This window comes from Nerophis lumbriciformis, linkage group LG10, assembly GCF_033978685.3.
Source record: "Nerophis lumbriciformis linkage group LG10, RoL_Nlum_v2.1, whole genome shotgun sequence".
Lineage (NCBI taxonomy): Eukaryota > Metazoa > Chordata > Actinopteri > Syngnathiformes > Syngnathidae > Nerophis > Nerophis lumbriciformis.
This window is the reverse complement of record NC_084557.2, coordinates 34,263,366-34,289,556: the sequence shown is the minus strand read 5'-3', so window position 1 is coordinate 34,289,556 and position 26,191 is coordinate 34,263,366. Positions and strand designations below refer to the sequence as shown.

Genomic DNA, 26,191 nt, shown 5'->3' with positions numbered 1-26,191 from the left:
AAGTAGTGAAACAAAAATGAATATTATCAACAACAGTATCGATATTAATTAACTACAGATTAGCAATATTTTGCACTGTTATACAATTTAATAAATCAGAAACTGATGACATAGTGCTGTATTTTACTTCTTTATCTCTTTTTTTCCCAACCAAAAATGCTTTGCTCTGATTAGGGGGTACTTGAATTAAACAAAATGTCACAGGGGGTACATCACTGAAAAAAGGTTGAGAACCATTGGAATAGAGAATCCTTTTGAATCGGGAAAAAATCGTTTTTGAATAGAGAATCGTGTTGAATTGAAAAAAAGAAATAGATTTTGAATCGAATCGTGACCCCAAGAATCGATATTGAATCGAATCGTGGGACACCCAAAGATTCACAGCCCTAATATATATTAGGGTTGTACGTTATACCGGTACTAGTATAGTATTGCGGTACTAATGAATCAAAAACGGTACTATATACTCTGTTTGAAAAATACCGGTTCGCCATATATTTTTTTACAGGCATGACGGCGCGTCGTCGTCGCATCGTGACGTTGCCAGTTTCCGAGCAGAGGAGCATGTTCGGCAGCGTACAATCACAGAGTACTTACAAGCAGACAATGTGTGTGGACAGAAAAGGGAGAATGGACGCATGTTGCCTTAAAAACCAACGAATGAATGAATGAATGAAATAAGTTTATTTCGGTCATATAATCAACCATCAACCATTTTGTGTGACCAGTTTAACAGTACAGATTAGACATATTTAACAATCATACACATTTACACACAAAAAGAAAAGAAAAGAAAAAGAATGACCGAAAAAGGAATAGGCTGAAGCCAAAGCTTATATTTGCCTATCCTATACATTCACTGAAAATTAGATTGCCTGGAACAATAACGTTAAAAAAAATCAATGGTATGAAAGTAATTGTCCATCCATCCATCCATCTTCTTCCGCTTATCCGAGGTCGGGTCGCGGGGGCAGCAGCCTAAGCAGGGAAGCCCAGACTTCCCTCTCCCCAGCCACTTCGTCCAGCTCCTCCCGGGGGATCCCGAGGCGTTCCCAGGCCAGCCGGGAGACATAGTCTTCCCAACGTGTCCTGGGTCTTCCCCGTGGCCTCCTACCGGTCGGACATGCCCTAAACACCTCCTTAGGGAGGCGCTCAGGTGGCATCCTGACCAGATGACCGAACCACCTCATCTGGCTCCTCTCGATGCGGAGGAGCAGCGGCTTTACTTTGAGCTCCCCCCGGATGACAGAGCTTCTCACCCTATCTCTAAGGGAGAGCCCCGCCACCCGGCGGAGGAAACTCATTTCGGCCGCTTGTACCCGTGATCTTGTCCTTTCGGTCATAACCCAAAGCTCATGACCATAGGTGAGGATGGGAACGTAGATCGACCGGTAAATTGAGAGCTTTGCCTTCCGGCTCAGCTCCTTCTTCACCACAACGGATCGATACAGCGTCCGCATTACTGAAGACGCCGCACCGATCCGCCTGTCGATCTCACGATCCACTCTTCCCTCACTCGTGAACAAGACTCCGAGGTACTTGAACTCCTCCACTTGGGGCAAGATCTCCTCCCCAACCCGGAGATGGCACTCCACCCTTTTCCGGGCGAGAACCATGGACTCGGACTTGGAGGTGCTGATTCTCATCCCAGTCGCTTCACACTCAGCTGCGAACCGATCCAGTGAGAGCTGAAGATCCTGGCCAGATGAAGCCATCAGGACCAAATCATCTGCAAAAAGCAGAGACCTAATCCTGCAGCCACCAAACCGGATCCCCTCAACGCCTTGACTGCGCCTAGAAATTCTGTCCATAAAAGTTATGAACAGAATCGGTGACAAAGGGCAGCCTTGGCGGAGTCCAACCCTCACCGGAAACGTGTCCGACTTACTGCCGGCAATGCGAACCAAGCTCTGACACTGATCATACAGGGAGCGGACCGCCACAATCAGACAGTCCGAAACCCCATACTCTCTGAGCACTCCCCACAGGACTTCCCGAGGGACACGGTCGAATGCCTTCTCCAAGTCCACAAAGCACATGTAGACTGGTTGGGCAAACTCCCATGCACCCTCAAGGACCCTGCCGAGAGTATAGAGCTGGTCCACAGTTCCACGACCAGGACGAAAACCACACTGTTCCTCCTGAATCCGAGGTTCGACTATCCGGCGTAGCCTCCTCTCCAGTACACCTGAATAGACCTTACCGGGAAGGCTGAGGAGTGTGATCCCACGATAGTTGGAACACACCCTCCGGTTCCCCTTTTTAAAGAGAGGAACCACCACCCCGGTCTGCCAATCCAGAGGTACTGCCCCCGATGTCCACGCGATGCTGCAGAGTCTTGTCAACCAAGACAGCCCTACAGCATCCAGAGCCTTAAGGAACTCCGGGCGGATCTCATCCACCCCCGGGGCCTTGCCACCGAGGAGCTTTTTAACTACCTCAGCAACCTCAGCCCCAGAAATAGGAGAGCCCACCACAGATTCCTCAGGCACTGCTTCCTCATAGGAAGACGTGTTGGTGGGATTGAGGAGGTCTTCGAAGTATTCCCTCCACCGATCCACAACTTCCGCAGTCGAGGTCAGCAGAACACCATCCGCACCATACACGGTGTTGGTAGTGCACTGCTTCTCCTTCCTGAGGCGGTGGATGGTGGTCCAGAATCGCTTCGAAGCCGTCCGGAAGTCGTTTTCCATGGCTTCCCCGAACTCCTCCCATGTCCGAGTTTTTGCCTCCGCGACCGCTGAAGCCGCACACCGCTTGGCCTGTCGGTACCTGTCCGCTGCCTCAGGAGTCCCATGAGCCAAAAGAACCCGATAGGACTCCTTCTTCAGCTTGACGGCATCCCTCACCGCCGGTGTCCACCAACGGGTTCTAGGATTACCGCCACGACAGGCACCAACTACCTTGCAGCCACAGCTCCAATCAGCCGCCTCGACAATAGAGGTGCGGAACATGGTCCACTCGGACTCAATGTCCAGCACCTCCCTCGTGACATGTTCAAAGTTCTTCCGGAGGTGGGAATTGAAACTCTCTCTGACAGGAGACTCTGCCAGACGTTCCCAGCAAACCCTCACAATGCGTTTGGGCCTGCCAGGTCTGTCCGGCATCCTCCCCCACCATCGCAGCCAACTCACCACCAGGTGGTGATCGGTAGAAAGCTCCGCCCCTCTCTTCACCCGAGTGTCCAAAACATGAGGACGCAAATCCGATGACACAACTACAAAGTCGATCATAGAACTGCGGCCTAGGGTGTCCTGGTGCCAAGTGCACATATGGACACCCTTATGCTTGAACATGGTGTTCGTTATGGACAATCCGTGACGGGCACAAAAGTCCAATAACAAAACACCACTTGGGTTCAGATCCGGGCGGCCATTCTTCCCAATCACGCCTCTCCAGGTTTCACTGTCGTTGCCAATATGAGCGTTGAAGTCCCCCAGTAGAACGAGGGAATCACCCGGGGGAGCACTCTCAAGTACTCCCTCGAGTGAATCCAAAAAGGGTGGGTACTCTGAGCTGCTGTTTGGCGCGTAAGCGCAAACAACAGTCAGGACCCGTCCCCCCACCCGAAGGCGGAGGGAAGCTACCCTCTCGTCCACCGGGTTGAACTCCAACATGCAGGCTCTGAGCCGGGGGGCAACAAGAATTGCCACCCCAGCCCGTCGCCTCTCACTGCTGGCAACGCCAGAGTGGAAGAGAGTCCAGCCCCTCTCGAGAGAACTGGTTCCAGAGCCCTTGCTGTGCGTCGAGGTGAGTCCGACTATATCCAACCGGAACTTCTCTACCTCGCGCACTAGCTCAGGCTCCTTCCCCCCCAGCGAGGTGACGTTCCACGTCCCAAGAGCTAGCTTCTGTAGCCGAGGATCGGACCGCCAAGTGCCCTGCCTTCGGCTACCGCCCAGCTCACATTGCACCCGACCTCTATGGCCCCTGCTATGGGTGGTGAGCCCATTGGAGGGGGGACCCACGTTGCCTCTTCGGGCTGTGCCCGGCCGGGCCCCATGGGGACAGGCCCGGCCACCAGGCGCTCGCCATCGTGCCCCAACTCCGGGCCTGGCTCCGGAGGGGGGCCCGGTGACCCGCGTCCGGGCGAGGGAAATCTGAGTCTCGGTTCTTGCATTTCCATAGAAGTCTTCGAGCTGCTCTTTGTCTGATCCCTCACCTAGGACCTGTTTGTCTTGGGAGACCCTACCAGGGGGCATGGAAGCCCCCGGACAACATAGCTCCTAGGATCATTGGGACACGCAAACTCCTCTACCACGTTAAGGTGGCAGCTCAGAGAGGAGGAAAGTAATTGTTGTTATATTTTATAATTTTCTATTATTTCACCTTTCAAGGTTTTCTTAACCCTTAACAAAGAACTACATGTTTTCAGCTCATCACTGAGCTTCCACCATTTAACTCCTAAAACTGAAATACATTTGTATTTTATATTCGTTCTTACTTTACATATTTCAAAAATCAATATCCCCCGTAAATTACAGTTTTCTCCTCTTAATTTAAATAACCTAAGAATACAAGCCATTGTTCTTTACTCGAAACATAATTTCCATTGTTTTTAAAAACACAATATCTGAACATTTTAACACATTAGAACTTGTAAATAATGGATTGGTATGTTCATAGTAGCACACTTTGTGTATTATTCTAATGACCCTTTTTTTAAGTTTAATTAGTTAACTAATTAGTAAAGATAAAGGTGAAGTTATAACACTGAAACACCCACCGGAAGAGGTGCTTTAAGACATGGCTAGCTAGTTGGCGGCTACGTCCATCCACAATCGGCAGTGTTTTAGCTACTTCTAAATCACTAATACTTGCCTCCATTGCGACAATTAAAGTAAGTTTCTTACAAGTATCATCCCTGTAGGATGAGGAATAGCTAAACATGCTTCACTACACACTGTAGGAGGATACAAAAGCTCACCAGCGTCGCAATATAATAAATGCCATGGGTGGATCTACACTTGACATCCAATGTAATGATACCAAGTACAGGAGCGTATCTAGTCGATACTACTATGATTACATCTATCTTTTTTGGCATCACAACATCTTTCGTTTAAAAAAAAAATTATATTATGTTTATAAACTCAGTAGATATGTCCCTGGACACATGAGGACTTTGAATATGACCAATGTATGATCCTGTATCTACTTGGTATCGGATCAATACCTAAATTTGTGGTATCATCCAAAACTGACGTAAAGTATCAAACAACAGAAGAATAAATGATTATTACATTTTAACAGAAGTGTAAATAGAACATGTTGAAACGGAAAATAACCAGATATTAACAGTAAATGAACAAGTTGATAAATAATACATTTTTAGAGCTAGTCCTTTATAATTTTGACAAAAGAATAGAATGGGGAATGACACAATATGTTACTGCATATGTCAGCAGACTAATTAGGAGCCTTTGTTTGCTTACTGACTAATAAAAGACAAGTTGTCTTGTATGTTCACTATTTTATTTAAGGACAAAATTGTACTTTAATTGAATTAAGAAACATATGTTTAATGTACCCTAAGATTTTTTTGTTAAAATAAAGCCAATAATGCCATTTTTTGTGGTCCCCTTTATTTAGAAAAAGTATGAAAAAGTATCGAAATACATGTTGGTACCGGTACCAAAACATTGGTATCGACACAACTAGGGATGTCCGATAATGGCTTTTTGCCGATATCCGATATTCCGATATTGTCCAACTCTTTAATTACCGATACCGATATCAACCGATACCGATATCAACCGATATATGCAGTCGTGGAATTAACACATTATTATGCCTAATTTGGATAACCAGGTATGGTGAAGATAAGATACTTTTTTTTTAAATTAATGAAATAAGATAAATAAATTAAAAACATTTTCTTGAATAAAAAAGAAAGTAAAACAATATAAAAACAGTTACATAGAAACTAGTAATTAATGAAAATTAGTCAAATTAACTGTTAAAGGTTAGTACTATTAGTGGACCAGCAGCACGCACAATCATGTGTGCTTACGGACTGTATCCCTTGCAGACTGTATTGATATATATTGATATATAATGTAGGAACCAGAATATTAATAACAGAAAGAAACAACCCTTTTGTGTGAATGAGTGTAAATGGGGGAGGGAGTTTTTTTGGGTTGGTGCACTAATTGTAAGTGTATCTTGTGTTTTTTTATGTTGATTTAATTAAAAAAAAAATTTTTAAAAACCGATACCGATAATAAAAAAAACGATATCGATAATTTTCGATATTACATTTTAACGCATTTATTATCGGACATCTCTAGACACAACCCTAATATATATATATATATATATATATATATATATACTGTATATATATATATATATATATATATATATATATATATATATATATATATATATATATATATATATATATATATAATTTAAGCAGGGGTAGATCTTGGGTAAAAGGCTCTGCCACTAGTGGTATGCCAAAGAATCACTTAGTTAAATATTCAAACACAGTGTTACTGTTCCAACGTTCTGTAATGTTACAGTGGCCAAAAATATCAAATTTACATGTTAAATAAAACATCTGCCTTGTTTTTCATGTATATTTATTTAGGCCTACTACGCTACTGTGTTTTAACATTGATCATTATAATGGTACTGGGAGAACCAAGTGTTTTCTCAGGTGGTACTTGGTGAAACCACTGGTCTGGACCACAAGGAAGTGTTTTAAATGTCGATTAAAATCTTCATAGGTCCCCTTTAAAATGAACTTTGCATTTGACATGCTAGAAATATATAATTGTGTGTCTTAAGGAATACACATAAAATTAAAAATGTTTCCAGTGGTGTGTTATAGAGCAAGGTAAGGAAATAACAAATGTGTGCAAGCACGAGAACCAGATTGCATATTAAAAGCATTGGGGTTTGACATCAGAAATATCATTCTGGATGAATAACTTAAAAACTCTTTGCAGTATAGTGGAAGATGTAACAGCTGCAAAGACATTACCATCTCTACACGATGTAATGCACATAAGTTGGTCATGCTTACGGCGCTGTCACCATGTTATTATTATAATTATTAGAGAGTGCCTGCTTTTGTTAGATGTTGCTGTTGCAGTCGAGACAAACAACAAAATAACCACAGCAGCTCAGTCAGATAAGAGCAGTGAAAGATCAAGCTATGGGCCACATGGACAATTGCACAGGGTGGCAGTCTCTAGGGTGGGGGTCAGCAACCCACTGCTCTTGAGCCGCATGTGGCTCTTTGGTGCCGCCCTAGTGGCTCCCTGGAACATTTTTAAAAAAGGATTGAAAATGGAAAAAGATGGGGGAAATACAATTTTTTTGTTTTAGTATGGGGTTTTTTAGTATAAACATGACACAAACCTTCCCAATTGTTAGAAAACCCACTGTTTAATATGTTTAATATGAGTATTTGGTGAACATCGTTTTGTTGATTGATTGATTGAGACTTTTATTAGTAGGTTGCACAGTAAAGTACATATTCCGTACAATTGACCACTAAATGGTAAAACCCGAATAAGTTTTTCAACTTGTTTAAGTCGGGGTCCACTTAAATTGATTCATGATACAGATATATACTATCAGATATATACTATCATCACAATACAGTCATCACACTAATGATGTCCAACTAATTTTGGCGGTTCTCGAACTCACCATAGTGTGGACTGTGACGCAACAGTTTGTTGACATGTAATATCTTCTAAGGATGTCCCGATCCAGGTTTTTGCACTTCCGATCCGATACCGATGTTGTTTTTGCACTTCCGATCTGATACCGATACTGGCCGATACTGGCCTATCTGAGCATGTATTAAAGTTTAAAGTTATTTAACCTACTTAGTTGTCAGATTCATGTTGAAAAGGGTTTTAGTACTCTTGATTACAACTAGCCAGCTGAATTAGGGGAGTTTGAATAATACACAATGGTTGGTAACAAGAAACTGACCTGTTTATTAAAGGATAAACACAAAATAGACAAAATTATACATGACAAATAGAAATGGCATCATTGAACAGTAAAAAAGTGAACAGTATAAAGTGCAAATAATGCTGTAAATATTATTTAAAAAAGCAAAACACACAAACAACCCGAGTGGGATAAAATGTCTGTAACTCAGCATCAATACTTGCTCTTGAACAAGTGTAAACTTAAAAATATATATATATATATCTACACACTCCCTTCAATTGTTTGCCAACACACAGCTGACATTTTTACCGGTAACTTTTAATTCACATGGCTGTCTTAACGGTTAGGACACAGACCTGTGGATGTGTTGAAGGTGCGCTGGAAAATGCGGAACGGAAATTAGGGAGCAGCAGAAAAGTGCAATGTATTATTTAAATCGGTGCGTTGGAAAACACGGACCGGAATTTTTTTTTAAACTGGATCGGAATCGGCATTTTCCCATGCCTTGCCGATACGCATTTTTTTGGCAAATATCGGCGGCCGATCCGATCCAAATATCGGATCGGGACAACCCTAATATCTTCCACTCCTCTGTCTAATTTTGTCCACCCAATGTTTTATACTGTGTATGAATGCACAAAGGTGAGCTTTTTTGATGTTATTGACTTGTTGGAGTGCTAATCAGGCTATTCAGGCTAGCTGTATGTACATATTGCATCAGTATGCCTCTTTTGCAGGTATATTTGAGCTCATTTAATTTCCTTTACTTTTTTCCTCTTTGTATATAATTTAGTTTTGCATGCCTCATAACACATTATCTGTATGTAATACTGGCTGCATTTCTGATAGTTGTTGGTGTGCCATGTTGTTCCAGACCACAGCAAATGTTACCTAGCTTGCCAAAGATTGTAATAGATCTATTAAAAGAAGACAGCCTGACGTTTCCTTTAACTTGAACACACACATCTATACTTTTGGCCATTAAAAGCCAGTAATTTCCAGGAGTTATCTCACCTTCTGAGTAGCCTCTGATTTACTAATGGTGTCTAATGTTGTAAAAATTTGTAGAATAAATATTACATTTCTACATTTCTGTCAACGAAGATTTGCTTTAGCTTGCGACACATAGTCATGTTGATAGTAGGCTATTAAAGCTAGTATAGACACTTACGCCATGTGTTGTCTTCATTACAACACTAATATAAGACTTTTAAAGTCATTTTGATAGTTGGCTATTATAACTAATATAAACACTTACATCATGTGTTGTCTTCATTATAACACTTATATAAGACTTTTCATTTTTTGCGGCTCCAGACACATTTGTTTTTTGTATTTTTGGTCCAATATGGCTCTTTCAACATTTTGGTTTGCCGACCCCTGCTCTCGGGGAAGCATTATTTCATCTATATAGCCTGAATCAGTGGTTTTCTAACTTTTTTCACCCATTAGTACCACCTCAGAGAAACTTGGTACCACCCAAGTACCACCATAAGGACCAATATTAAAAAACAGAAGCGTAGTAGGCCTAAGTATTTCATTTAAAACAAGACAGAGGTTTTATGTATTATTTTAGGCCACCACACACAGTTTGAACGGTAACACTGTCTTTGAATATGGGAAAATAAAACACTGTACTTTAATCAAGTGATTCTTTGGCGTACCACTAGATAGAGCCTGCGTACCACTAGTTTGAGAATCCCTGTTCTAAATGTGTGTTTCCTATTACTTTATTTCACGGCTTATTATGATCAAGGTCATGGGTGAGCTGGAGCTTACTTCAGCTGACTTTGAGCGAGAGCCTGGATCAGTCACCGGTCGATCGCAGATCACATAGAGACAAACTGAACTCCATTCACACCTACTGTTAGTCCCCAACTACCCCAACATGCATGCATGTATGTATTTTTCCGAAAATGTATAATGAAGAAACCACCAGCGTAAAGTGCACTTTATATTTGTAGTTGACTTACCAAAGAAAACATGCAAATTCCAGATTTTGTGTGAGTAATTCGTTCAATACAAGAATGTAACAAAATGTTAATGTATGCACAACTCTGCACAGGCATATTTACTTGTGCATATACGTCTTTTTGACAATAAACTCAGCCCACAGACATCGACTATGGAAAATTGAATAACATTGATTGATTGATTGAATTGATTGAAACTTTTATTAGTAGATTGCACAGTACAGTACACATTCCGTGCAATTGACCACTAAATGGTAACACCCGAATAAGTTTTTCAACTTAAATCAATTCATGGTAACATCCACAGTGTTGTATCTGCTCAATACAACACTGGCATGCAAACATGCGCTCAGGACATTCAGACAGGGATTTTCCTATCAGGTATTTTAAAAATGTTTTTTTTTTAGATACCCATATTTATACAAAGACACTTGGCCCTCTGAATTAAACTAACAACTAAAATTACACCTTAAATAGGGTTGTACGGCATACTTGCCGACCCTCCCGGATTTTCCGGGAGACTCCCGAAATTCAGCGCCTCTCCCGAAAACCTCCCGGGACAAATTTCCTCCCGAAAATCTCCCGAAATTCAGGCGGAGCTGGAGGCCACGCTCCCTCCAGCTCCATGCGGACCTGAGTGACTGTTGACAGCCTGTTCACACGTCCGCTTTCCCACAATATAAACAACTAATGATCTAGGGCGAGTTCTTTGTTTCTTATGTGGGTTTATTGTTAGGCAGTTTCATTAACGTCCTCCCAGCGCGATAACAACACACAGCAACAGCAGTCAAGTTTTCGTCTACCGTAAAGCAGTTCGTCTGCCGTAAACAGCAATGTTGTGACACTTTTAAACAGGACAATACTGCCATCTACTGTACATGCATATGTGACCCACCCATAATGTGTCACATTTTTGTGTTGATTTATTTATTTTATTTTGTGGTTTGAATTTGTTTTTGGAGCTGTCATTACACATTTATCAGTATTCACATTGGTCAGTAGGGGGCAGTAGGGCGTTTCTTCCCAATTGAATGCTATCACCTGCAGACCGGAAGTGTCTTGTCATTCTGATGAGAGCGACCAGTTTGTGAACAATTGAAACGTCCTGTGTGCTTTTTCCTCCTGTATAACAGGTTAGTTTTGGTGAATCAACTCACTGAATAATATCCATGTGATCTTTATAAGTTTAAGTACACATTCTGATGGTGGAGCCTAACTCTAAAGTGTTTGTGAGTTGTAGTTTGTATTTGTGAATGAATCCAGTGCACAGCTGCAGTAATCAATACAAAAAGGCGACGTGAGTGTGCAATGTTTATATAGGAACTTCTGATCCTAATTCAGACTCCCAAATTAGAGCTCCCGTTTTCTTATTGATTTTATAATGTATATTTGTATAATGTGTGTGTTCTGAAATAGTGACAGAGAATAGAACAAGGATGGACAATTCAACCCTTAACTCAACAATGAGTAGAATGAGTGTTATGTGTGTGTATATGTGTAAATAAATGAACACTGAAATTCAAGTATTTCTTTTATTTATTTATTTATATATATATATATATGTATATATATATATATATATATATATATATATATATATATATATATATATATATATATATATATATATATGTAATAAAATATATATATATAGCTAGAATTCACTGAAAGTCAAGTATTTCTTATATATATATATCTTAACCACGTCCCCAACCACGCCCCCGCCCCACCCCCTGAAATCGGAGGTCTCAAGGTTGGCAAGTATGTTGTACGGTATACCAGTATTAGTATAGTACCGCGATACTAATGAATCATATTCGGTACTATACCGCCTCTGAAAAGTACCGGTCCACCGACCCCCCAGTATAGCCCCTGTCGTCGTCACGTCGTGTCATTGCTGGTTTACGAGCAGAGGAGCATGTTCGGCAGTGCACAATCACAGAGTTCCGTCCCTGTTGACAGTCTTTGGGGCCCGCCTCCTGATTTCAACCGCCTCTTTGATCCACCGATGGGATTTGTTGCTTTCCATTCTAATGACCTTGGCTGCCTCCCAGTTCATTAGATGGTTTTCCCTCTTGCAGTGGTCTAAAATGTCTGTCGTCGTCAGACCACTGCAAGAGGGAAAACCATCTAATGAACTAGGAGGCAGCCAAGGTCATTAGAATGGAAAGCAACAAATTCCATCGGTGGATCAAAGAGGCGGTTGAAATCAGGAAGCGGGCCCCAAAGACTGTCAACAGGGACGAAGGAGCCAACCAACTATCCCACACCTGGGACACAGTCCTGCAGGGCCGCCCCCGGCCGTTTGGTAGCCATCCAGACGACAGGGGGCGCCCCGCCCTACCCCCGGCACACACCAGGGGACGCCGCCATCCCACTACTTCAGGTGGGATGGAACAATCCATATAACACGTCACAGATGACGTCACGCTAACATCACGTGACACCTCTGATGAAGGCTGCAGAAGCAAAATAGCCGAAACTTGTCAGGTACAAAACTTTACCTTACTAGCCTATATAAATCAACCACTTATAAATACACACTAGTAGGCTAAATGAACCTCTTCAACATAGTAAATGAACAAGTAGATTAATAATTCATTTTCTACCACTTGTCCTTAATAATTTTGACAAAATAATAGAATGCAAAATGACACAATATGTTACTGCATATGTCAGCAGACTAATTAGGAGCCTTTGTTTGTTTATTTACTAATAACAGACAAGTTGTCTTGTATGTTCACTATTTTATTTAAGGACACAATTGCAATAAGAAACATATGTTTAATGTACTGTAAGATTTTTTGTTAAAATAAAGCCAATAATGCAATTTTTTGTGGCCCCCTCAATTTAGAAAAGTATCTAAATGTACCAATAGTATCAAAATAATTTTGGCACCAGTACCGGTACCAAAAATATTGGTATCGAGACAACACTAACCTAAATTACACTTAAAATGGTCGTGACAGTGGATTTTGATGTCAATCACAAACTTCTGATATCCTGTATCACATAAGACAATCAGCTGACCATTTTAGACATTTCACACGTGACCAGTCAGTTGACTTAACCAACCTGCACTTATTATATAACAGTAACAATATGTGTGGTGTAATAGTGTCAAGCTGCCCGTGTGCATCAAACCTCTTATGCTGTGTGAAAAAAAGCAGATGTTTTACAGACTGTTAAAAAAAAAACTCTAAATTGCCGCACAAGAGTAGACTAAGTAAATCAATTAAACCACTCTGACTAGAACATGTATCCAGTTCCTATATTATTTTTTTCGTGTATTTATTCATGCCATACAAAACAATGCATCAGGGTGAAAATATGCGGAACGTCTTTTTTTTTTCTTTTTTTTTTACCAAATTGCAGAAAAAGTTATTTACCTTATGTGTCCCTGAAACGTGTCATTTTGATGCTGAATCCTTGTTAAGAGTGACATTGTCATTACAAAATCAAACTGTTCTTTCCCCACCTGTGTCTGGTCGATAAAGCGGTCCAATGCTGCACATTCTGCCGTCCACCTGCTGCATAAACCGGCGTCCTGCTACGTCACCAGATATGTCTCGGCTCAACAAAAGGAGGTGGGCGGATCGATGCAAATAGTCACGGTATCGATGACAGTATCAATATCTGATCGATCCCAGCATGATCATTTCGATATTTTTTCCGTTCCGTTTGTTTTTTGCCTCACAAATATATTAGTTTTTTTTGTGATATTCATAATGTTATGTTGTCTTTTTTACTACTTATTTTATTTTCAAAAGTCCTACAAAATGTTAATTCAGGGGTCCCAAAACTGCAAGCCCGCGGGAAGTCCCAAGTTAAAACAAAAAATAAAAATAATTATATATATATATATATATATATATATATATATATATATATATATATATATATATATATATATATATATATATATTATTATTTTTTTTTTTTTTATTTATTTATTTTTTTTTTTTATTATTATTATTTTTATTTTTATTTATTTATTTTTTTAATCCGTCCTTTCTAATCCAGTTTGTACTGCTTGTTACACTCGGTGTCTCCTAGCCCGCTCAGGCAAATCTTATTGTCTAAAAATGCATTTTCCCATCGATAACGTGACATCATCGCCCTCGGAATATATACATACACACATATATATATATATATATATATATATATATATATATATATATATATATATATATATATATATATATATATATCCATCCATCCATCCATCTTCTTCCGCTTATCCGAGGTCGGGTCGCGGGGGCAGCAGCCTAAGCAGGGAAGCCCAGACTTCCCTCTCCCCAGCCACTTCGTCCAGTTCTTCCCGGGGGATCCCGAGGCGTTCCCAGGCCAGCCGTGATATATAGTCTTCCCAACGTGTCCTGGGTCTTCCCCGTGGCCTCCTACCGGTCGGACGTGCCCTAAACACCTCCCTAGGGAGGCGTTCGGGTGGCATCCTGACAAGATGCCTGAACCACCTCATCCGGCTCCTCTCGATGTGGAGGAGCAGCGGCTTTACTTTGAGCTCCCCCCGGATGACAGAGCTTCTCACCCTATCTCTAAGGGAGAGCTCCGGCGGAGGAAACTCATTTCAGCCGCTTGTACCCGTGATCTTGTCTTTTTGGTCATGACCTCCTCATCCTCACCTATGGTCATGAGCTTTGGCTCATGACCATAGGTGAGGATGGGAACGTAGATCGACCGGTAAATCGAGAGCTTTGCCTTCCGGCTCAGCTCCTTCTTCACCACAACGGATCGATACATATATATATATATATGTGTATATATATATATATATATATATATATATATATATATATATATATATATATATATATATATATATATATTTATATATACAGTCGCGATCAAAAGTTTACAAAAGCGAAAAAAAACAGGTCCAAAAGTCTGCCATGACTCACAGTTGCAAACAAAGAACATATTCGCTGTTGTTGACGGATGTACCGTTCATTGCTACGCATGTTTTAATCATTTCACCCAGACAAGAAACGCTTAATTTGTTGACCCATTCAGATGTGAAGAAATTAAAGTTAACGTTAAAGTACCACTGATAGTCATTCACACAATAAGTGTGGTGAAATTACCCTCCGCATTTGACCCATCCCCTTGTTCCACTCCCCAGGAGTTGAGGGAAGCAGTGAGCAGCAGCGGTGGCCACGCTCAGGAATCATTTTGGTGATTTAACCCCCAATTCCAACCCTTGATGCTGAGTGCCAAACAGGGAGGTAATGGGTCCCATTTTTATAGTCTTTGGTATGACTCGGTCGGGGTTTGAACTCACAACCTACCGTTATGTGCCTCCATTCTTTTGCACTTCTTGAACTCCTTGCGAGTGTAGAACAAGAATGTAGGCGACTATTATACAGTATAGAGATGACATTGACAATATGATTATACATGCATGGTATTCAGTGTATTAATTGTAATCAATGCTTGAATTCATTTTTGATGAAGGCAGTGGTGGAGGTAGAGCGGGTCTTCTGTAACCGAAGGGTTGCCGTTTGAATCCTGCTTCCTCCATCCCAATCACTACTTTTGTGTCCTTGGGCAGAACACCTTACCCCTGGTGGCCCACACATGGCTGCTCCGCTTCACTGACCAAGATGCTGCTTACGACCTGGATACGGAACCCAGGACGCTGCATGACAGCAGCCCACTGCTCCTGAAGAGGATGGGATGAATACAGAACACAAATTTCACAAATAAAGCCTTAATCTAAAACCTAAATCTTAATAATAATAATGTCAACATGACATGTTAGTATTCATGCTGATAGTATGTACAGTATTTAGTCATTCCTGCTCACTCTAGCTACAAATCAATCGAAGACAGCAAAGGTAACAGATTTTTTTATATTTTAACCTCTAAAGGCCTTAGCGGTCACATGCGTGGACAGCACCTTTTAGCTCTTATTTCCAAAATTGTGTACATTACTGAATTGGGGTCTTATGCCGACATATGGACACTTATACTGCCATCTGGTGGTGTCAGAGGAGTATAACATACAATGGAATTTGGAAAAAAAAAGTGTAAAAATAAAAATTAGCATGTCACTACACAAGAAGTACACGTTTGTTACTTATGAAAGATGATTTTTAGTTATTATTCTAATTAGGGTCCAATAAGCACAAATAGCAAAGAGAAATAAAAAAATAATGTAAACAAACAGCTTGGGCCTTAAGAGGTTAATTTAAGTTGTGTACGTTCTGATAAAGGCTGCAAACTAATTTAGTTAGTCACTTGTTAATTAACAGTAAAGTAATAGAAATTATTTTGTATACGTTAGCCTTTAAATAGACCCCCCTTTTAGACCAGTTGATCTGCCGTATATTTTCTGCTCTGCCCCCCTCTCCTGCGTGGATATGTTATTAGACTAGACTAGACTAGACTTCCTTTTTATTGTCATTCAAATTTGAACTTTACAGTACAGATAAGAACGAAATTTCATTTCATTAGCTCGTGGTAGTGCAGGATAAAAAAGCAATAAGGTGCATTTATAAATAAATAAATAGGTTACTGTACAGATAAATATATTGCACTTTTTCACATGTGTCCACGTTTATGGATGTATGTTATATTGTCTTTTTTATTCCAGCGAGTTAATCCATTTTGGGGGGAGTTGAAGGGATTTTCATGATGTGTTCAAGAGTCTTACGGCCTGAGGGAAGAAACTGTTACAGAACCTGGAGGTTCTGCTTCGGAGGCTGTGGAACCTCTTTCTAGAGTCCAGCAGTGAAAACAGTCCTTGGTGGGGGTGGGAGGAGTCTTTGCAGATTTTCTGAGCCCTGGTCAGGCAGCGGCTTTTTGCGATCTCCTGGATAGGAGGAAGAGGAGTCCTGATGATCTTTTCCGCCGTCCTCACCACTCTCTGGAGAGACTTCCAGTCTGAGGCACTGCAGGCTCCAGTCCAGACAGAGATGCTGTTGGTCAGCAGGCTCTCTATAGTGCCTCTGTAGAATGTGCTGAGAATGGGGGGAGGGAGACCACAGATGACAGTTCAAAGTTGGGACCCGGGGTGGACCACTCATCTGTGCATCAGCCGGTGACGTCTCTGCGCTGATGACCCTGCTGGCCCCACTATGGACTGAACTCTCGCACTATTAACTAGGGGGGGTGCCCACAGCTGCGGTCCCCTCCAAGGTTTCTCATTGTATACCATTGAGTTGAGTTTTTTCTTGCCCTGATGTGGGATCTGAGCCGAGGATGTCGTACTGGCTTGTGCAGCCCTTTGAGACACTTGTGATTTAGGGCTATGTAAATAAATTTTGTTTAATTGATTTATTTATTTTTTAACTGTTAAAAATGTGAACTAATATGTTTGGTACAAGCATGAGCAAGTAAAGAAACTAATAACTTTAAAATGATAATAAATGATACATTTACAAACATGTTTTGCAAAAGTGTAATGTCTCTTGGTATGAAGTGCTGTGACTACAAGTAGTGTATTACTGCTATCTAGTGGTAATTTGATGGTAATGTAGGAGTCTAAGCAATCTATCTAGTGGTATTTTAATGGTAATGTAGGAGTCTAAGCAACCTTGCATGTTCTCTGTGAATACAACAAAGTCAGTATGTTGCTAAAATGTATGTCCAGTTGTTTGGATAACATTTTCAATTGTCATTAGCTGTTTTATAAAATAAAACCTGTACCATGTCGTCAATAGACCTGCTTTTTCTCATGAAGGACTGTATCCATTTAAAAAAAAAAAGTTAAGTGTTCGTTAAACATTTTCTTCTTTAAGTTGTAATGAAAATTTTGTTTTACTGGCGACACCACAGTAATGTTATTTTTTAATACTTACCATTCGCTACATTCCTACTAGTACAAAATCCAATTCTGAATTAAAAATAAAATAATTAATTTTGGGTGTAGAATTTCACAAATGTGAATTCTTGTCTGCATTTCACACAATAAAAAGGCCTTGTTTAGAAACTAAGCATCAACAAATTTGAGTTGTGTTACCCAATCTGTTTTTTGTGCCTTTAAAAAAGAATTACAACTTTACTTTAAAACGCTTTCTACCTCTGACGACCAAAAAGCTGTGAAAAAATATGACGCAGTGCTCCAAATTTGGGTTATTTATGGAACTTGTGTAAAAGTTTAGGCTGAAGTTGAGCACTTATTTCGCCTAACACTATAAACAATGTCAAATACAAGATGAGCTTCCTAGAAATATGAAATTTCCTTTACACAACATGCACACTGTTCAAATATATACACAGTAGAAACATAGACCAACAGTTGTGTACACGTGTTGGTTAAACATTTGTACCAATAATATAATAAACACTTATGCTTCCATTATTATTTATATCCCACATTTAGTTTTGTAATTAACATTGATAATAGGATTAACTACTGTGTTGATTCAAGATTGATATATTTTTTCTAAGACATTAGTTTTAAAGTTTTTTTAAATGTGTGAATGGAACTGGAACATTTTAAGGAAGCATCCAAGCTGTTCCACAGATGGACCCCACTGACAGAAACACATCTACTTTTTAAGCTTGTTCTTATGTTTGCTTTCTGAAAGACAAAGGTCATAGGGACTCTTCCTGGGTTTTAACCTTTCTTGAAGACACTGAGGCAGCATGCGATTATGAGCTTTATACGTCACAATGGCAGTGTAAAGGTCAACAAGATCGTGCAATTTTAATATTTTAAATTTAATAAACAGAGCATTGGTATGGTCATAATAATCCGCATAATTTACAATTCTAATGGCCTTCTTTTGAAGTAAGAACATAGAGTTGATGTTTGATTTGTAATTGTTACCCCAGATTTCAACACAATAATTGAGATATGGGAGTACGAAATAATTATATAACATGTTAAGAGCCTTTTGATTTACAGAGTTTTACATTTTATGTAACACAGCAATAATTTTTGCCATCTTTGTTTTGAGTATATTTATGTGCAGTTTCCAATTTAATTTTCCATTCTATTTTAGTTACTTTATTGACTTTACAACCCCCTGGCGCTGATTGGTGCTGTTTTTGTACTGTTTCTACGGAGCCCCTAAAGGGACAAGGAGGGAAAAAAATGTTTTGCGAGATCTCGCAAAATGGTTTTTTTCCTCTGTCAGTGAACCGGAAGTAAAACAGACCAAAGCGATGGAGGAGCCTACCCATCATCCGTGGGAGAAGTTTATTGATTTCTATTTTAGTATTGGCCTAACATATACAGACATCAAATCTGTTCGTGCACGTAGACATGGCTTTGACATAAGTGAGAGACATCTGAAAAGAAGCCTATGGCTTTGCACGTTGTTTTATATATATATATATATATATATATATATATATATATATATATATATATATATATATATATATCCATCCATCCATCCATCCATTTTCTACCGCTTATTCCCTTCGGGGGGCGCTGGAGCCTATCTCAGCTACAATCGGGCGGAAGGCGGGGTACACCCTGGACAAGTCACCACCTCATCGCAGGGCCAACACAGATAGACAGACAACATTCACACTCACATTCACACACTAGGGCCAATTTAGTGTTGCCAATCAACCTATCCCCAGGTGCATGTTTTTGGAGGTGGGAGGAAGCCGGAGTACCCGGAGGGAACCCACGCAGTCACGGGAAGAACATGCAAACTCCACACAGAAAGATCCCGAGGCCGGGGATTGAACTCACGACTACTCAGGACCTTCGTATTGTGAGGCAGACGCACTAACCCCTCTTCCACCGTGCTGCCCTTTTATATATATATATATATATATATATATATATATATATATATATATAACAATGTGCAAAGCCATAGGCTATATTCATATATATATATATGTGTATATATATATATATTAATTATATATTTATATGTATATATATATATATATATATATATATATATATTAATTATATATTTATATGTATATATATATATATATATATATATATATATATATATATATATATTTAATTATTATTATTATTATTTCTCAAGTGTTTGTAAATGTGGGCAGCACGGTGCAACAGGGGTTAGTGCATGTGCCTCACAATACGAAGGTCCTGAGTAGTCCTGAGTTCAATCCCAGCCTCGGGATCTTTCTGTGTGGAGTTTGCATGTCCTCCCCGTGACTGCGTGGGTTCCCTCCGGGTACTCCAGCTTCCTCCCACCTCCAAAGACATGCACCTGGGGATAGGTTGATTGGCAACCCTAAATTGGCCTTAGCGTGTGAATGTTGTCTGTCTGTCTATCTGTGTTGGGCCTGTGATAAGGTGGCGACTTGTCCAGGGTGTACCGCCCGAATGCAGCTGAGATAGGCTCCAGCACCCCCCGTGACCCCCAAAAAATGGACAAGCGGTAGGAAATGGATGGATGGTTTATAAAATTTAAAAAAAGGTTTATAAAATTTTAAAAAATAAAATAAAAAGACATCTGAAAATAATTATCAAGGCATGGGGGCTTTCTTGTCGTAATGGGTACTGTGTCTGTTTTACTTTTGGTTCACTGACATAGGAAAAAAAAAACTTTCGCGAGATCTTGCAAAAAGTATTGCGAGATCTCGCAAAACATCCATGTCCCTTTAGGGGCTGCATATGTTTCTGTCCTTGTTTTGATTATTTGATTATTTATTTCTTTTATTTCTTTGTAAATGTTGCATATTATAAATAAAGGTTTATAATATATATATATATATATATATATATATATATATATATATATATATATATATATATATATATATATAAATACAAATTTGAGTTGTGTTTTCTGGCGCGGTCTTTTTGCGTTTCCGCGGCGTGTCTTTATGACGTCACCTAACGGCCACCCTCGCTGTGCGGAGCGGGGTGTTTTATTTTCCCCCACCATACCTGTTCATTTAAACCCGTACATTAAGGATTTGTCGATTACAAACACAAGTACAGTGCGAGAGGGCTGCTGTTAGCGCAACAGTTGTCGTGTTTAACGAGTTCTGCTCGGCAAGGTGAATCGTAGCGAAAGGTTTGTTAGTAGTTAGCAGGGTGTTGCTAACGCTGTTAGCTTACCTTCGAAGCAGGAACTCATTGTTAGTATATTATGTTAGAGGCTACGCGTGTATCCTCGTTTTCTTAAGTGGTTATGGACGTAACTGTACACATTTAGGTTGAACTGTTTATTCGATGATTAATTACAGGTATTGGTTATTGATCGATGATTCGCCTGCTAACTTTGCTCCCTCGCGTTGTGGGCCTTGTCGCCGACTAGCACGACATGGCTATTAGCAGTCAATGACCCTGCAGGTGTTTACGTACTTTGGAGTTTCATCGAGTGCTATACATACAAGTAGGTATATTATCGTGTCAGTATGCTTATGTGTGACTGATGATGCCTTAAACCTGCACCTCAAACCCCGTGAGCTAATATGCTAATGCTAAGAGGAGGGTTTCCTTGCAGCGCCAAGCGCATCTTGCGTTAATATGTGCAGGCTTTAAAAAGCACGTTTTGATTACAAATTGGCAACGACTGGAACATTAATGTTTCCTCTTTCCCTAAATTATTTTCACATAGACAATTTTTAAGTTAGGAAGTATGTGCCATACTCATTTTGAAGTTACTTGGTAAATCTGTATATCTGTCTATTGCTTCCACCTCTCTTTGTTTATAATGTATATTTTCTGCTCTCTATTTTATGCTGCAACTGTTGCATATAATGTAATATTGTACATGGTAATTGTTTTAAATTATATAATAATATAATATAATGCAGCACGGTGGTACAGGGGTTAGTGCATGTGCCTCACAATACGAAGGTCCTGAGTTCAATCCCGGGCATGGGATCTTTCTGTGTGGAGTTTGCATGTTCTCCCCGTGACTGCGTGGGTTCCCTCCGGGTAGTCCGGCTCCCCCCCCCCCCCCCCCAAAAAAAACATGCACCTGGGGATAGGTTGATTGGCAACACTAAATTGGCCCTAGTGTGTGAATGTTGTCTATCTGTGTTGGCCTTGCGATAAGGCGGCGACTTGTCCAGGGTGTACACCGCCTTCCGCCCGAAAGCAGCTGAGATAGGCTCCAGCACCCCCCGCGACCCCGAACGGGACAAGCGGTAGAAAATGGATGGATGGATATTATATCAGTATACATCATATACTGTGTATATAATATGTAAATATTACATATATGGTATATTTTATATTACTACTACGGTACATTTTTAATCTACTTTATACCTGCATTATCCTTTCCATCCTTTGTAACTGAGCTACTGTGTGGAACAATCATTAAAGTTTGTCTAAGTCTAAAGCATAGTGCACTTGAAAATTAAACTTTTGACTTGTTTAGCGTTTTTGACAGCTAAATATTATTTACACGTCCACGCATGGTTGCATTTTTTTGTGTCGCACTCCTGACGTTGCAAAACATGTTGTGTAATCCTAATAAATAGGCATACCTGTACATTTGTTTTCAAAATGCACATACTGCTTGTTGATATTAACTTATCCTTTTCTATGCTTCCAGTAGAATATTCTCAAAATGGATACCCCTGAAAGCCCCAACCAATCATCGCAGTCTCCCTTGGAGAAGGATCTGACTGACAGTGAGCTACTGGATTCTCCGGATGAGGAAGAGGATAGGGTGATCTCAGACAGTGAAATACTCTATGAAGAGAATGGAGAACTGGCAGAGGCAGATGAAGAAGACGATACAGTGGAGATCAGAGGAGGAGGCCTGTCATTACAGGAGGTGCGAGGAGAAGATGATGAGGTTGTACCTGACTTTGTATCTGAGCCGGAGGATGAAGAACCTTTAGCGGAAACTCTCGAAATCGGACAAGAGAACGAACCTATTGTGCTTTTGGAAGGGGATGATGATAGACCACAGGGTGATGATTTGGATGGAGAGGAGGCTGATCAAGTAGTTTACACGCCTCAGTCTCCAGTCTCAGAGCCAGAACAAGGCGGTAATGTTGTCACTAAGGAAGACTCCGGCGTATCTGGAGCATATGGAAAATACAGCCTAGATTCAGGAGACACTGGTGCTCAGCTAGCTAAGGTGGATGATGATGATGATGAGGAGGAGGAGGAAGATGATGACGACGAACAAGTAAAAAGCATTGCAGAAGAGGAAGACAATTTGAGTGCGCAAGTGGAAAGATCTGCTGTGGTGAGAGAGATAAGGGAAGACTCTGCGTCGGTTTCGCGAGAGCTGGATGAACATGAACTGGATTATGATGAAGAGGTACCAGAGGAGCCCAGCATTCCCGCACATGAGGATGAAGAAGATGATGCAAAGGCATTAGACGAGGAGGATGGTGGAGACAAGATTGTAAAGAAGAAAGAGAAGAAACTTATTTTACCACCATCCCCCAAAGATGGGGATACTAAAAAGAGAGAAGACTCCAGATCACGCCGCGATTCATTCAGAGACAAGCGGAGAGAAGAGGATGATGGAGAAATTGATGAAGGCGAGATTGATGTAAGTATTCATTGTTTGATGTTTATTACATGCAAGTGCTCAACGACATAAGAAATTGTATGTCGGTTACAAATGTTTAACGTGTTTATAAATAAAAACTGGAAGTAGTGTCAAGTAGGCCTGCACGATTCTGCAAAAATGGGATTTACAATAGAAAAAAAAGATGCACAGTAAATAAAATTGGTGGATATATTTTGAAACTTTCTGTGTGATGTTCTCCCCGTGACTGCGTGGGTTCTCTTCCTCCCACCTCCAAAGACATGCACCTGGGGATAGGTTGACTGGCAACACTAAATTGGCCCTAGTGTGTGAATGTGAGTGTGAATGTTGTCTATCTGTGTTGGCCCTGCGATGAGGTGGGGACTTGTCCAGGGTGTACCCCGCCTTCCGCCCGAATGCAGCTGAGATAGGCTCCAGCACCCCCGTGACCCCGAACGGGACAAGCGGTAGAAAATGGATGGATGGATGGATTTTGAAACTTCGAGTTGCAAAGTTACATCCTTGAAACCTGCAGAATTTGTAGATCATCTGTTTGTAAAGAACAGTGGACCAAAATCCCTCCTGCAATTATTAGGTCTTTGCTATGAAGCAGTTCTTATCTCAAAAGCTTGGAGCCTAAACTCCAGATATGCAGTCTTTCAAAGCTACTTCTCTTCTTATCAGGATGTCGCTTTGGGGCAGGTAATAGTCAGGATAATAAAATGCATAGTCTATCAATCTAGGGCTAAAGATATCAATTCATTTAGTAATTTATCGATTAGTTTTTCGATTAATCGAGTATTTGGATAAAACACACTTTATAACATCGATGCATATTTAAGGGAAAATGTCTGCATTAATAAAAAAACATTTCAAAACGAATGAAATAAAGTCTGCTGTTCACATCCAATACGTCACCTCTATTAAAAGTGGCCGTGCGGAAAGTAGCTCCGCATATTTAAAGTCTTAGGCTCTTCATGCTATCCCGATTTTATCCGTTTTATTAGTTACTCATTAAATGATTAATGGATGCAACATAATATAAATCAAAGCTTTCTTCTAATTGAATTAATTGATTAACCGCTGCAGCCCTAGATTACGCCACTGCCTACTAGGGATGTAACGATTACAGTATTAATAATACCTGCCGTAAAACTTGAGGGTCAGTGTTAACATTTTAAATTCAAATTCTCAACATGAATACAGGCGACATTGTCTTTTCCCTGTTAAAAAACTACATAACCCAATCTGAATTTATGTAAACACATTGTTGTTGGAGCCATTAAGTTAATTCAATTGTGCATATTGAAGCTGTGCCCGCTTATTGTTCTATACTCGTAGGAAGACACGACAGAGGTGTTTTTACGGCGCCTTTATGAACAGCTAAACAGAGTACAACGCCCACCGGAGCAGTCTTATCAGTGAAGCATAAGAAACACAAAACATGCAAAATAGTTGGTCTATTTATTTTAGTTATCTTTCAAAAATGTAAACATGTTAGTATGTGTTTAAGTACTTTTTGAGCACATTCAACAATACTGACAGTGAAATGAAATGTTCTTATTGTTACTATCCCTACCTATTACCAATTAGTTTTTTCATAAAAGTAACATCACCATTCATTGAGGATCCCATGCAAATCAGTTCGTGGATTGTAAGATTGCATTTTTCTACTGGAAGAAAAAAACTAAGATCGTAAACTACACCATAAACTAGTATTGTATTTTAGCACATGTGTCAATTACTGTTTTCATTATTAATGTGGTTATTTCATGAAATGTATGCTTTCACGCCTAATGTATTTAGCAGCTGCAACTTTTTCTTTTTGGTTAGAAGGCAGGGTTTCCCCTTGATGTAGTTGAATGTGGCGCGCTGCCGGAGCATTTTTATTACCGCCACCCCTTGAAATGAAGGTTGTTGTTTTTTTACTTAAAAAACAAATTCAATTAATATATTATAATAAGGGCAGCACGTTGGCAGAGGGGTTAGTGCGTCTGCCTCACAATACGAAGGTCCTGAGTACTCGTGAGTTCAATCCCGGCCTCGGGATCTTTCTGTGTGGAGTTTGCATGTTCTCCCCGTGACTGCGTGGGTTCCCTCCGGGTACTCCGGCTTCCTCCCACCTCCAAAAACATGCACCTGGGGATAGGTTGATTGGCAACACTAAATGGTCCCTAGCGTGTGAATGTGAGTGTGAATGTTGTCTGTCTATCTGTGTTGGCCCTGTGATGAGGTGGCGACTTGTCCAGGGTGTACACCGCCTTCTGCCCGATTGTAGCTGAGATAGGCTCCAGCGACCCCGAAGGGACTAAGCGGTAGAAAATGGATGGATGGATATTATAATAATATATTGTAGCCCTCAGAAGAAATCACACAAAGTCAGACGCTATTTTGAACTTTTGTTACCAATCTTATGGTAACAAACAACAGCACAATTCCAACAGGTTTTACCTCCTGTGCACACACTTTGGTCTCCGTGAGTCCGTCCTTCCCCGGACACACAACACTTCCTCATTCTCGCCAATCACCTTTCAGGCACGGACGGTGTGTTTGCAAACATGAGAAAAACTAACATCAAATCCAATCCACACAAACAAAACATTAACATTAGCTGGTCGTGTCAGTATGAGTTGATATGTAGTCTATTATTTGCGCACTATTGATAAGTGATGTATCAAAAACTTGACCACCAAAAATAGACACTGATCACCGAAAACCGCGCTACTGAAACCGGATGTAAACAAAACGCATGCCATTGTCTGGAGCGTTGTCTGCGATGTGGGCATGTTTATATATATATATATATATATATATATATATATATATATATATATATATATATATGACAGCCATCTACAAAATGTGCAAATATTAAGA

At 40.4% G+C, this 26,191-nt stretch overlaps 2 protein-coding genes across 2 annotated transcripts in view; one reads left to right on the top strand and one right to left on the bottom strand.

The window, feature by feature from the left end:
* trhr2 (thyrotropin releasing hormone receptor 2) overlaps positions 1-13,384 on the bottom strand; it is a 75,788-nt gene extending 62,404 nt beyond the window's left edge. The window contains exon 1 of the mRNA XM_061969769.2: positions 13,283-13,384. The gene's annotated coding sequence lies outside the window, so the exon portion shown is untranslated. The remainder of the gene's footprint in view (positions 1-13,282) is intronic.
* A 7,297-nt stretch (positions 13,385-20,681) lies between these two features.
* Positions 20,682-26,191, top strand: part of zc3h18 (zinc finger CCCH-type containing 18) — a 73,162-nt gene continuing 67,652 nt past the window's right edge. Inside the window, exons 1-2 of the mRNA XM_061969770.2 lie at positions 20,682-21,205; positions 22,379-23,335. Coding sequence (XP_061825754.2) covers positions 22,394-23,335 — 942 coding nt within the window. The 5' untranslated portion in view covers positions 20,682-21,205; positions 22,379-22,393. The remainder of the gene's footprint in view (positions 21,206-22,378; positions 23,336-26,191) is intronic.